The sequence below is a fragment of the Pelophylax lessonae genome (genome assembly GCF_965119305.1).
Source record: "Pelophylax lessonae genome assembly, chromosome: 8".
NCBI classification, from domain to species: Eukaryota; Metazoa; Chordata; class Amphibia; order Anura; family Ranidae; genus Pelophylax; species Pelophylax lessonae.
The window spans coordinates 16,952,166-16,966,874 of record NC_138775.1 but is presented as its reverse complement, the minus strand read 5'-3'; the positions used below and the strand labels follow the sequence as shown (position 1 = coordinate 16,966,874).

General features: G+C 45.7%; 1 protein-coding gene across 2 annotated transcripts in view; it reads right to left on the bottom strand.

Moving 5' to 3' along the window:
- IARS1 (isoleucyl-tRNA synthetase 1) overlaps positions 1-14,709 on the bottom strand; it is a 100,933-nt gene that overhangs the window by 18,845 nt on the left and 67,379 nt on the right. For both annotated transcript variants that reach the window (XM_082265751.1, XM_082265752.1), the window contains exons 20-30: positions 14,564-14,684; positions 14,395-14,486; positions 14,244-14,321; positions 12,471-12,592; positions 10,688-10,790; positions 10,522-10,605; positions 7,723-7,897; positions 7,507-7,619; positions 5,468-5,563; positions 3,034-3,210; positions 2,482-2,593 (exon numbers count right to left, since the gene is read on the bottom strand). In XM_082265751.1, coding sequence (XP_082121877.1) covers positions 2,482-2,593; positions 3,034-3,210; positions 5,468-5,563; positions 7,507-7,619; positions 7,723-7,897; positions 10,522-10,605; positions 10,688-10,790; positions 12,471-12,592; positions 14,244-14,321; positions 14,395-14,486; positions 14,564-14,684 — 1,273 coding nt within the window. The remainder of the gene's footprint in view (positions 1-2,481; positions 2,594-3,033; positions 3,211-5,467; positions 5,564-7,506; positions 7,620-7,722; positions 7,898-10,521; positions 10,606-10,687; positions 10,791-12,470; positions 12,593-14,243; positions 14,322-14,394; positions 14,487-14,563; positions 14,685-14,709) is intronic.

Sequence of the window (14,709 nt, the reverse complement as noted above, 5' to 3'; positions counted from 1 at the left end):
GGGTGGAGGAACTTGACTGGCCTGCACAGAGTCCTGACCTCAACCCGATAAAAATCCTTTGCGATGAATTAGAGTGGAGACTGCAAGCCAGGCCTTCTCATCAAACCAATCTGCTTCTGGAAGAATGGTGAAACATTCCCATAGACACACTCCTAAACCTTATGGACAGCCTTCCCAGAAGAGTTGAAGCTGTTATAGCTGCAAAGGGTGGACCAACTCAATATTGAACCCTATAGACCAAGACTGGGATGCCATTAAAGTTCATGTGCGTGTAAACAGGCAGGTGTCCCAATACTTTTGGTAATATACTGTATGTGTAAGCTATTTGGGTTTGAACACAGACAAAGCCTTATTTCTATTGACAAAAATACTCCCATCCATGGACCTTCTATAATTAGATTACAGATGAATCTTGTACATTGGTGGTCTCCAAATTGTGGCCCTTTGCTTGTCTATTTCTTACACTTGGGGCACTACTATATTCCTCCCACTGACAATGATGGGGCACTATTCCTCCCACTGACAATGATGGGGCACTATTTATCCCACTGACACCAATGATGGGGCACTATTCCTCCCACTGACACCAATAATGGGGCACTACTTCTCCCACTGACACCAATGATGGGGCACTATTCCTCCCACTGACACCAATGATGGGGCACTATTCCTCCCACTGACATCAATGATGGGGCACTATTCCTCCCACTGACATCAATGATGGTGCACTATTCCTCTAACTGACATCAATGATGGGTCACTATTCCTCCCACTGACACCAATGATGGGGCACTATTCCTCCCACTGACACCAATGATGAGGCACTACTTCTCCCACTGAAACCAATGATGGGGCACTACTTCTCCCACTGAAACCAATGATGGGGCACTACTTCTCCCACTGACACCAATGATGGGGCACTATTCCTCCCACTGACACCAATGATGGGGCACTATTCCTCCCACTGACATCAATGATGGGGCACTATTCCTCCCACTGACATCAATGATGGGGCACTATTCCTCCCACTGACATCAATGATGGTGCACTATTCCTCCCACTGACATCAATGATGGGTCACTATTCCTCCCACTGACACCAATGATGGGGCACTATTCCTCCCACTGACACCAATGATGAGGCACTACTTCTCCCACTGAAACCAATGATGGGGCACTACTTCTCCCACTGAAACCAATGATGGGGCACTACTTCTCCCACTGACACCAATGATGGGGCACTATTCCTCCTACTGACACCAATGATGGGGCACTATTCCTCCCACTGACACCAATGATGGGGCACTATTCCTCCCACTGAAACCAATGATGGGGCACTATTCCTCCCACTGAAACCAATGATGGGGCACTATTTCTCCCACTGACACCAATGATGGAGCACTACTTCTCACACTGAAACCAATGATGGGGCACTAACAATAGGGATGGGGATACCTGCTGTGTGTGCCTTTCTCTTCTCTCCCAGCCCTGAGTCTCTAGAGCGTAATTCTTGGCAGAGCAATGTCAGATATAAGTAATAGAGATAAGCCCAGGAGATGTCACGCAGCTCCTTGGACCCAACTCATAGTGCGTCCTCACTTTTTTTTCTAAACAAATTTTTATTTTATTATTAAACAGGGAAAAAACAAACAGCAAGCGAAACCATAGTACAATATGCAGTAGAACAGAAAAAGGTGGGAGGGGGGAAGGGATGGTCATAGGGTAGGACAGTAAAAAAACACAATCCTATATGGATGGATCTGTAACAAGTGTTCCCTACACCAATCAAAAAGGTTGAAGGAGAGATGGATCCGGGGGGAGGGAAGGGAAGGGATGGTCCTGAACCTGATACTACCGTAGACTCAGAGAACGTCTGAATAGGTAAAGGTATCATGGAATGCGTCGGTATTGTCATCCTTAGGTAAGGACATGAGGAAATCCTGCCATTTAGTGCCCTCACTTTTTATAAAGTTGCTGAATTCCTGGATTCCAGCTTAAAATACAAAGCACACGTAATTTAGTATAATCTAGTGGCAAAAAGTGCCCTGGCTTCTATCGGTGTCCTGATTCTGGAAACTTCTCACTGCTGGTGTGGGCACCAAGACAGAAAGCAAGGTAATAGTTTACCAAAGGGAACATAGACAACAATAAAAAGATTTAAACCCATCCATCGTCTATCCATGTCTAAACTCAGGCCTTCACCTTTCATAGCACTACCTTCCGTAGTAATCCCAGATCAGATGTTTGTGTACTATAACCCACAGGGCAGCCGGTGTTATGGGATCTGAGCCAAAAGCACACCCAGTGTTCAATGCAGCAGCTAGCAGTTCCGTAGGGTTTAATGTAGAGACTGGGGAAAGTCTAAAGGTTCAAAAGACTCTGTAAGAAGAATCTGAGGTCCTCCATATTAGTGTTGTCACTGTGACCTTCCAGTGAAACAAGGCATGCTGAGATAAGCAGAGGTAATAAAATCCAGACTTACTTTGCTCTGTACCATTAAGGGTTATGTGAAGTTTGACATAAGCGCAGGAAGGGCCGTCAGCGGCTTCTGCTGATCCTCTAACCAGCGTTATCTCCAGATCTGAGCCTTTCAGCTGTGGAGGGAAATAAATCCGTTCAGTCTCTTGTTTCACCTTTATTGAGTGAATGCAATAGTCTATACCAGGGTTTCTCAACCAGGGTTCCTCCAGAGGTTGGTAAGGGTTCCTTGAGAAATTTCTGACCCTCAGATAGGTTCCCACTGACACCATTGATCTTTTTAGCTATCCGTAAGGGGGTAATTCTTCCCAATGACCACAAGTGTAAGGAGCATTCCTCCCACTGACCATCACACTAATGTATCACAAGATGTAGATATGGTAATTTTTAGCAAGGGTTCCCTGAGACCAGAAAGTTATTTTTAAAGGTTCCTCTGTGTTGAAAAGGTTGAGAAAGGCTGGTCTATACACACAATGGCTTGAATAAACCAAAAGCCTGCCGATACTGCACTCAACAACTGGTATCAGACCAGGAAAATCAAGAAGGTCGCACTTACCTGCGTCTTCTCCTTTATGATAACGCTAGCTGAAGATGGTACTGGGTACGGTAACAGCGGGGACTTGACAGTGGCCAAGATGAAGTCTGTGTGTTGCTCAATGACAGACTGGAGATATTGGCCTTGTGGACTGGCTTGATAGTAGATGGTGATCTCATCAGTAGGAACCAAATTTCCCTGAGTACAAGAGTCAATAACACAGTCAGATTTGTATATGAATTGCAGAAGGAAAAAAGCACCAGGAGTGTTTAGGACCGAATTTCATCCAAAGATATGGATTTAGTTAATGAATCCCTATATTCTGATACCACTTTTCCTGACAGGCTTTCTAATCGATGAAAATCCAGAGGCAGGACTGAATGACTAGCTATATAACAGGTAAAACACTAAAGATCTCGGTCTTTGTCGTGTTAGAATGGATGATGGACCTTCTGGCAGAACTCTTGGTGGGACCTCACTGCTGGGAGAACATTACTGCTAGTGATCCTGTGGCACAACTTGTGGTAGAACCTTGCTGCTAGAAACCCTGTGGCAGAACTTATCGGAGAACATCACTTCTGGAGATGTTGTGGTAGAATTTGTGGGAGAACCTCACTGGTGACCTTGTGGCAGAACTGTTGGGAAAACCTCACTACTGGGAACTCGTGGGAGAACCTCGCTGCTGGTGACCTTGTGGCAAAATTCATTAGGACAACCTCACTGCTGGTGACCTTGTGGCCGAACTCATGGGAGAACTTCACTTCTGGTGACATTGTGGCCGAACTCATGGGAGAACCTCACTTCTAGTGACCCTGAGGCCAAACTTGTGGGAGAACCCAGCTGCTTGTTGACCTTTGGGGCACAACTCGAGGGAGAATCTTACTGCTGGTGGACCCTGTGGCAGAACCCATGAGAGAACCTTCTCACAGCTGGTGATGATGTGGCAAAACTCAAGGGATAACTTCACTGCTGGTGACCTTGTGGCAGAACTGTTGGGAAAACCTCACTACTGGGAACTCGTGGGAGAACCTCGCTGCTGGTGACCTTGTGGCAAAACTCATTAGGACAACCTCACTTCTGGTGACCTTGTGGCAGAACTCATGGGAGAACCTCACTTCTGGTGACACTGTGGCCGAACTCATGGGAGAACTTCACTTCTGGTGACATTGTGGCCGAACTCATGGGAGAACCTCACTTCTAGTGACCCTGAGGCCAAACTTGTGGGAGAACCCAGCTGCTTGTTGACCTTTGGGGCACAACTCGAGGGAGAATCTTACTGCTGGTGGACCCTGTGGCAGAACCCATGAGAGAACCTTCTCACAGCTTGTGACCATGTAGCAAAACTCAAGGGATAACTTCACTGCTGGTGACCTTGAGGCAGAACTGTTGGGAAAACCTCACTACTGGGAACTCGTGGGAGAACCTCGCTGCTGGTGACCTTGTGGCAAAACTCATTAGGACAACCTCACTTCTGGTGACCTTGTGGCAGAACTCATGGGAGAACCTCACTTCTGGTGACATTGTGGCCGAACTCATGGGAGAACTTCACTTCTGGTGACACTGTGGCCGAACTAATGGGAGAACTTCACTTCTGGTGACATTGTGGCCGAACTCATGGGAGAACCTCACTTCTGGTGACACAGTGGCCGAAATCATGGGAGAACCTCATTTCTAGTGACCCTGAGGCCAAACTTGTGGGAGAACCCAGCTGCTTGTTGACCCTTGGGGCACAACTCGAGGGAGGATTTTACTGCTGGTGGACCCTGTGGCAGAACCCATTAGAGAACCTTCTCACAGCTGGTGATGATGTGGCAAAACTCAAGGGATAACTTCACTGCTGGTGACCTTGAGGCAGAACTCGTTGAGGAACCAAACTACTTGTTGACCTTGTGGAAGAACTCAAAGAAAACTCAATGCTTGTGGACCCTGTGGCAGAACTCATGGAAAAACCCTACTGTTGATGACCCTAAGGTCAAACTCGTAGGAGAACATCACACAGGTGAGCCGGTAAGAGCTGGTGTGGAGGGTATTAAATACTACTTGTAATCTTTTTTTCAACAGGAAGGAGATGTACAGCAGAAAGTTTCAGATGGTCATTTATTTAAGTAGAGAGGCTGAACGAGGATTCCAAGTGCCTGCAGAGCATCTTCAGGAGCTTTAAACTATTCCAAGTGACCCTGATCATCTTCTATTTTATAATATGTGCTGAAGTTGTTTCAGTAATTATCTGATAGTACAACTACAATAGATGCAATTATCCACAGCAGAAATTACATTTGTTATACAGAAACTGTGTCTAGAGATGGAAAGCGTCTCCACGTGGGACATGTGCGATATAAATAGAAGACCTTTATCAGAGAATGGAGCAAGGTTCAATGGCTATAAAGGACTCGTTCCAAGCTGGTATTCAAAATTCTCATTTTAATATAACTAGTAACGTGGAAAGGTCACCAACCTTCTTCCGCAACTTCTGGATGCGATTGATGACTTCACGCGCTACACCTTCATCCACCATCGACTGGTCAGGAGTAACATCTAACAGAACTAGGACCTGTAGAGATCAACCAGTATTAGGAGGAGCTCTAGTATGAGCCAGTGGAACAATATGAACCTTTTCATATATTGCAGCAGACTGAAAAAGGAGGAAAAACTATGTGCTACAATCTGATTGCTACGATAGAACGATAACAATGTCCTATGTCATTCAGGTACATTTTACCTATATTGGTGGCAATGGAACACACACCTTATATAATTACCAGCTGGCTGAATCATTAATATTTATAATTATTATGCATACAGAAACCCACATTCAAGCACATGATGGGCAAGGATGTAGCTACACGATAAATAGCTACCACAATACCAAAGAGGCGCCAACCGTAATCTCACCCCGTAGGGGGCAGCTTGCTGTATGGCCTTCTCTGACCTATAAACATGATGATTACTAGATCTTATAACTGGAAATGTCAGGAATGACAGTTCTCCATCTCCTAAATAATTTCCGCTTTTGATGGATGTTGTTGATTGAGGAAAAGGAAAACTGGATTTTTGAAAGAACTTACCATAAAAACCTTTTCTCTGAAGTCCATTGACAGATACAGCTTTCATACTTCTTGTCTATTGGGTTATGCTGCCCCCTGCAGGAGAAGTTCTAGGCAGGAAAAAAACAATTCTCCACACCCACGGGGCTGTCCCCATAGGCATAACCCCACACCCTCTGATCCAGTTGTAAGCAGTGAAGAAGATACAAAAACCATCCCCATATCAGAGGGGCAGGTGCTGCGTCTGTCAATGGACTTCAGAGAAAAGGATTTTACAATAAGTTCTTACAAAAATCCAGTTTTCTCTATCGTCCATTGACAGATGCAACTCTCATACTCCTTGTCCATTGGGACGTCCCAAAGCAGGGTAGGCATGAGGGGTGGGAAGAACGCAACCAGATAGTAACGTAAACTCCAAAGGCTAAACTTAGCCAACTGGGTAACATGGAGCTCAACCAAGAAAAAAAGGAGCTCACCCAGGCTCCTTCTCTAGGCCGAAACAAACTGGTTTGCTGGAGGAGAGGATGTGGGGTTATGCCTATGGGGACAGCCCCGTGGGCGCGAAGAATTGCTTTTTTTCCTACCTAGAACTACTCCTGCAGGGGACAGCATAACCCAATGGATAAGAAGTATGAGAGCTGCGTCTGTCAATGGACGAGAGAGAAACTGGTATTTCTGATGTTTTTTGGGAACTGCAAACAACGACATTACCAATCAGCTGCAGAAGTAATAAATAGGATCTAACGAGCTTGCACTTCCAGTAAAAAAGGCCACAAACACTGCAATAAAAGAACAGTGTGAGAGCAGGAAAATGAGGGGAATGAGCACAGGGAAACGCGTCGTCCCTTTTTCCTGCTCCCATAGTGTCCCTTTTTTGCTGTTTTTTTGGCTTTTTTATACGGATAATAACGCGGGTGATTAAATCGGAAGTGCAGCTCGTTGGATCCTATTTGTTACTTCTGCATAAGGCTGCAAAAGAGGAGTTGGCACCCGATGTGTCTAAGGCCCCTTTAACACTGGCGGAGTCCGCTAGCAGATCTGCCCCCTCAGCAGGGGATCTCTCCGCAGGTGTATGACAGGTCCATGTCCGCTCCGCTTATGCAGAGCAGACACGGACACAGCCCGCTCTCCTCTGTCGGGTGGAAACCGACCACCTGTTTGTTTCCATCTGACTGTCATCTGATCCGATTTGCCGGAATGGATCCCCATCCGTCTTTTTTTAGCGGACAGGATCGGATCTGATGTCAGCAGGTGTCAAAGGACACATGTCCATTGACATCTGCCACTCTATAGAGAGCAATGGATGGTCCAATCTGGTCCGCCTGAAAAACTGACAGGTGGGAACCGATGGGTCCGCCAGTGTGAAAGGGGCCTAAAGGTGGATGGGATGGCTTAGCAGACCCACCTAGAGCAGCAGCATGTACTTTGAATACCAATCAGCTCTTGTTACCTGGGCGTCTGAATGCGCCTCAAATTGAGTGTCGCCACCAGCACTTTGATCGAAGGAATAGAGAAGGCGCACATCTTCTTCATGTAACTCGTGGCCCTCCACTACGATAGAGCCTGGAAGATTAGAAGAACAACAGTGAGTAGACATACTTCGTAATCTGCAGGTGAGGCCTCTGGATCAGGACAGTGTATTATGATATATTGACTGCTCACCAACCTGTTTTCTGGAACTGTTCTAGCTGGTCGCTCTTCAACTCTTTAATTGCAGCCATAACCGTCTTAAATGCTCCTTTTAGACGTTTTCCAAGTACCATGTGATCCGGCTCCGCTCTGAGGCGAATTCCATACTTGGTCTTGTCAGTGGATACGGTGACTTTCCTGACATTCAGTTCCTGTGCCACACAAACAACAATAAGGTGTCATTAAACCCACATCATTTGGCACTTTTCCACTGCAAGTACCGGCTCGGCTCCACTCGGCCCTGCTTGGCTCGGTTTGGTTTTCATGGTACTGCATGGTACGGTGTTGGAACGGTTCGGTACGGTTTGCTTTTCCACTAAAGTAGTAAGTGGGTGGGATAACAACGATTCTCTGACAAATCAGTGGCTAGTAGTGACAAACAGTCAAGGCTGCATGCAAAGGATTGTGGGATATGGTACCGGTACGGCCCTCTTGGAACCACACCCGAGGTGGTACTGTTTAAGCGAGCCATACCGTTCGGTTCCATGTAGTGGAAAAGCGCCGCCGTACCGTACCGAACCGTTCTAACACCGTACCATGCGGTACCATGCAGTGGAAAAGCGCAAATGCGAGCCAAACCGTTCGGTTCCATGCAGTGGAAAAACGCCAATTAACCACTTAAGGACCGAACCCATTATTGACACGTTGTTCACAAGTTAAAATCAGTATTTTTTGCTAGAAAACTACTTAGAACCCCCAAACCTTTATATATATATATATATATATATATATATATATATATATATATATATATATATATATATATATATATATATTATTTTTTAGCAAAGACTCTGGAGAATAAAATGGCGGTCATTGCAATATTTTTTGTCACGCGATATTTGCGCACCAGTCTTTCAAACGCCATTTTTTTTGGAAACATTCAAAATAAATTACATTTCACTGCATTTAAAAAAAATGAAACAGTAAAGTTAGCCCATTTTTTTTTTTTTATATTGTGAAAGATGATGTCACTTTGAGCAAATAGATACCCAACATGTTACGGTTTAAAATTGGGCACACCCGCGGAATGGCGACAAACTACGGTCATAGGCGACGCTTTGAAAATTTTTAACAGTTACCAGTTTAGAGTTAAGAGTAGATCTTTTTTAAAATTATTATTACATGTGTGGTTTGTACAGCGATTTCATCTGCTGGCGCGACTTCCGTATACGTTTTCTTTCGTGCACGAGCTAACGGCGACGGGGGCGGCTAAAAAATATTTATTTTTTCCTATTTATTTTTAAAATTTTAGCACAAAAATATGATCACTTTTATTGCTGTCACAAGCAATGTAAACATCCCTTGTGACAGCAATATGCAGTGACAGGTACTCTTTATGTAGGGATCGGGGGTCTAAAAGACCCCAAACCCCTCCACTGCACTTCCTTGTATTCAAAATGCCGAAAACTGCATTTTTGAATACTGTTACTATTTAAATTCGGCGCCTTTAGCAGCCGAGTAACCCGGACGTGACGCCATGGTCTCCGCCTCCGGGTTACGTCATCGGAGATCCGATCGAAGCCGCATCCGGCTTTGATCGGGACTCCAACCAGCTGGCGGACGTGCCAGCTGGTTGCTCGGGTGTCCCAGTGGGACGGGAGACCCCGGCAGAGCCGGGGAAGGTGACGGGAGGGGGGAGGCGTCCCCTCCCGCTCGCTGGGGTAATGATCGAGCGGTTCCTGAGTCATGTTAAAACAAAAAATTAAAGGGAAAGTGTAAAAATAAAACAAACAATAATAAAAAAAAATTTTTAAGTGCCCCCGTCCCCACGTGCTCGCACGTAGAAGTGAACGCATGCATACGCCGCGGCCACATATGTAAACGGCATTCAATCCAGACATGTGAGCTATCGCCGTTAGAGCGTGAGCAACAATTCTAGCCCTCGACCTCCTCTGTAACTGTAAACTGGTAACCTGATTGTAACGGATCAACCAGCACCCCGACCAGGTACCTCCGTTGACAGATGCTCCTAGTGCCTCCCGAGGGCTCCATGCACTCCACCAGACACCATAACCCACGAACCGCCGCAGCTTGGTTAGGGTTTCGCCGTCTCCTACCCACCCTGGACCTACGACAAGGCTCCAGGTTCCTGTGGGTGAACCTCTCTTTCCCCAGAGAGTGCAGCAGAACAAGCTCTTACAAGAGCTTAGTTATTATCTAAGGGAGTATGGAAGACCATAGCAATCCCTTGTAGCATATTCCCCCAATAAGAGACAGGACTCTAGATTGAGGGTGAAGTAACCCTAGAACCACTTTATTGAACAAGAAAACAGACCTATATACAGTTTTCACCCACGAGGTTACCGCCCAGGCGGCCCTTGTTAAAGACTGGTAGTAACATTCACAATCCAATAGGAACAGAGTTTTACACTCTCATACAATGTTCACAATCCCTCCCCTCTGGCTGATTACAGTAGCATATACAGATGAAAGTGTATACAGGAACTAAACTAATTATCTAGCCATCTGGACAGAACAATCTGAGGGCATTAACATTTAACAATGGAACAGACAGGTCAACTTTTACACAATACACATTCCCTTCCCATGCACAAACAATAGGGAAGTCTGCGAATGTCAGTCTTTGTGTCTCTCTCACAGCCACGCATGGAATACACTGTGTAAGGTGGTATTAAATCTTCATATTTCTATATAAAGATTTTGAAGCAATCCAAACCATTAATTATCTGTCTTTCACTCATAGTGACGGTTAGTACTGTCACACTGGTAAAAAGGTTTACAGCCATGTTTAGGCCTGTATCACTGTTCTCACCTCCACAATATACTTCTCCAGGGACTGGATATCAGAGAGGGCCTCCTGGTCCTGGTGGATGACAATCACTTCCTTCAGTGGATACTGCGGGAGACAACATAGCAGATTCAGCCATAGAAAAATAAAATAGAAACAGTGCGACTGCTACTTCTGGTTGGAAACCAACCTTCACAGGCAGCGTCTTCCGGTCCCGTATGACACGACCCAGCTCGATGACGGACTGCATCTGGGATACAGCGGCCTCAATCCTCTGGTCAATTAAATGCTCCCTGGAGAAAACAATGAAAATAATGACTGGAGGGCAAGGAGGAGGAATGTCAGCCCGGGTTCCCAGAACAGGGTTTATATTATACCATATAACTGTATCCACAGAGAGAACTGGATACTAAAAGGGGGAAGCACAAGACAGGAATTACTTAATACAAAAAGGTGGAGGCACAAGATAGAAAGTACTGTAAAGAAAAAGGGGGAATCGCAAGGTACAAGTCAGGAAGTACAGAATACTAAAAGGAGGAAGCACAATACAGCAAGTACTGGATACTAAAAGAAGGAAGCACAAGACAGGAAGTACTGGATACAAAAATGGGGAAGGACAACATAGAAAGCACTGGATACAAAAAAGGGGAGGCGCAAGACAGGAAGTACTGGATACAAAAAGAGGGAATCACGAAACAGGAAGTACTGGATACAAAAAGGGGGAATCGCGAAACAGAAAGTACTGGATACAAAAAGGGGGAGGCACAAAACAGGAAGTACTGCATACAAAAAGAGGGAATCACGAAACAGGAAGTACTGGATACAAAAAGGGGGAATCGCGAAACAGAAAGTACTGGATACAAAAAGGGGGATGCTCAAGACAGGAAGTACTGGATACCAAAAGGGGGAGACGCAAGACAGGAAGTACTGGATACAAAAAAAAAAAAAGGGAAGGACAAGACAAGAGTACTGGATACAAAAAGGGGGAAGCGCAAGACAGGAAGTACTGGATACAAAAAGGGGGAGACACAAGACAGGAAGTACTGGATAAAAAAAAGGGAAGGACAAGACAGGAAGTACAGGACACAAAAAGAGGGAATCGCAAAACAGGAAGTACTTCATACAAAAAGGGGGAGGCTCAAGACAGAAGGTACTGGATACAAAAAGGGGGAATCGCGAGACAGGAATTACTGGATACAAAAAGGGGGAATCGCGAGACAGGAAGTACTGGATACAAAAAGGAGAAAGCACAAGACAGGAAGTACTGGAAACAAAAAGGGGAAAGCGCATGACAGGAAGTACTGGAAACAAAAAGGGGAAAGCGCAAGACAGGAAGTAGTGGATACTAAAAGGGGGAAGCACAAGGCAGGAAGCACTGGATACAAAAAGGGGAAGGACAAGACAGGAAGTACTGGAAACAAAAAGGGGAAAGCGCAAGACAGGAAGTAGTGGATACTAAATGGGGGAAGCACTGGATACAAAAAAAGGGAAGGACAAGACAGAAAGTACTGGATACAAAAAGGGGGAATCACCGACAGGAAGTATCGGATACAAAAAGGAGGAAGCGCAAGACAGAAAGTACTGGGTACAAAAAGGGGGGAAGCACAAGATAGGAAGTACTGAATACGAAAAAAGGACAAGACAGAAAGTACCGGATACAAAAAAGTGGGAGGCGCAAGATACAAAAAGGGGGAGGCACAAGACAGAAGGTACTGGATGCAAAAAAGATGAATCACAAGGCAATAAGTACTGGATACAAAAAGGGGGCAGCACAAGACAGGAAGTACTGGATACAAAAAAGGGGGAGGCACAAGAAAGAAGGTACTGGATACGAAAAGGGGGAATCACAAGGCAAGAAGTACTGGATACAAAAGGGGGGGCTTCAAGCACAAGACAGATAGTCAATTAGAGGAGAAAGTCAGGACACCTGGAGGATGGAAGCAGCGAGGAATAACTCCCCTCTATGTAGTTACCTGACAGGTGGCAGCATGAGGTAGTGAATGCTCTGGGTGTCCTTCTCCTGGACAGATGTTGGATCGATAAGCAGTCGCAGCTTCTGATACATCAGCTCAGTGATGAATGGGGTGAATGGGGCCTGGGAAAATGAAACAGAGAGGCAGCCATGTTTAGCATGCAAGAGAGTACCTAAAAAATTTATCCTGGAAGAGCGCAGCATATAGGCAGGAGGGAAAGGAGAAGCTCTGACTGGAAATAGCAGATAGAGATGAAGTCTTAAGCTCGGTGGGGAGCCTCCGGACAGTAACATGAGACTACGTATGGAGATAGTAAGGCAGGCCCATACACGGTACAAATTTTTTTATTATACCTTTCCAATTTTATTGGGTTTTGAGCATATTTGTATGGGCGGGACAAATCCTAAGTCACCTTGTTACAAGGAGTTGGAGGAGAGAGACATAACAGTTTTGCACTGAGAAAGGGGGTTTATCCCCCGAAACACATCAGCTGGTAACATCATTCTTTTGGACCTATAGGGTTTGAGGGCTGTCTTCTGGTTTCTTTGATACACTTTTAATTCTATTGGGTTTCTGAGCATAATTTGTATGGGCGGGACGAATCCCTTGGTCATCTTGTTATAAGGAGGTGGAGGAGGGGGATGCACAAGTTTTGCTCTGAGGAAGGGGGTTTGTTCCCCCGAAATGCATCAGCTGGTAATATCATCCATTCAGACCTATGGGGTTCACGGGCTGGCTTCTGCATTTAATAAAACGCTTTCACTTCTATTGGGTTTGTAAGTATATTTTGTATCATTTACCCTTTAATAAAATGCTGCAGATAATGCACTAGGCATTTGCGCCCTTTTGTTTTGTGTTGGGCCTCCAGATAGGCCTGGGACCAGCAATTACTTGCACCTATCTACAGCCACACTGAAACAGGAGAAGCAGCTGTCTGGGTTAGGGAGTCTATGTCCCCACAAGGACAGTCATTCAGAATTCCAGGTAACCCCCCCTGATGGCCTGGGCCCCTTATAGGAGGACCTGTGGCACCCCCTCCCACCAGGAAGTGAGCAAGCCGGGATTCAATAACAGACACAGTAGGTAGGAAACATAGTCTCTAAACAAGTCAAAGGTCAGTAACAAGTGGATGCAGGTTGGGATTAAGCAAAAGCATAGCAAGATATTCACCCTGCATGCAGCCGCTGACATCAGCAGTGCATTTGCTCTGAAGGTTAGGCGTATTGTGCCAGAACTTCAGAGCTCCTTGCCGGAACAGAGGGCTCTGGGGCGCATTGCGCGGGAGTGACGTCATCACGGCTCTGGCCACTCACAGCGCCAGAGCCAGCGAACCCGGTAGAAACGCCAGGGGAACGTGTCAGCTCCCTCAGCGGTGAACAGGCGCCGCTGCAGGGGCTTCGTTCTAAGGTAAGTATTTCATAATGTGCCATTTTCTTGCAGTTTTTTTTTTCCAGCAGTTTACTACCTCTTTCAGGAACAAGCCAAAGGTCAGTAACAAATATAGTGAAGAGGACAGCAGCAATAGCACAAGGAGCAAGATATAGGCTGGAGAAGAGCACAATAATCTGGAAACCAGGAAGTGCAGAGACATGGCTTGAATATGAAGTTCATGGGAGAAGCAAAAGGTTCCAGGTTCACCAGAAACAATATAGAACCTAAGGTTGTGCAAGGGATCAGGCAGTTAGCTGTCCAGCATCTCAGGTGGTAGAGTAAGAAAAGCCACTGCCAGGGTCAACAGAGGTCCTGTGTTCAGATCCGGGTCCTGATACTCACCATCAGTCTACACATGGACAGAAGAACACTGAACAGAGTCTCCAAGGCCATGAGACAGTCATCTGTGCCGTTTTCACCCTGGGGACCAGAGACAAGGTTCAGCACAGAAAATCAAAGGCCGATCAAATTATTCTACTCAAAATGTGCTTACCTTCAAGCGCCTACGGTTCATGCGAACATACCAGTTTGTCAACATGTCAACAAACTTCACCAATCGGGGCACCACAGTGTAGAGCCGGTAAGCTGTGGAAAAATTTGTAAGATATGAAAAACTGAAAGCACAACCCAGGAAATGGCCAACTGTCATAATGATTGTCTACCTGACATCTCTGTCTTAAAGAACTGCACGAGAGACTGTGAGAACGATACAATCCATTTATCCATGATGTTTGTACTTGTCCTGGCCGAGTTCACATTGTACAAGAAGTGGACACCCTCCTCCTGGGAAAAGAGAGGAAACCACTGT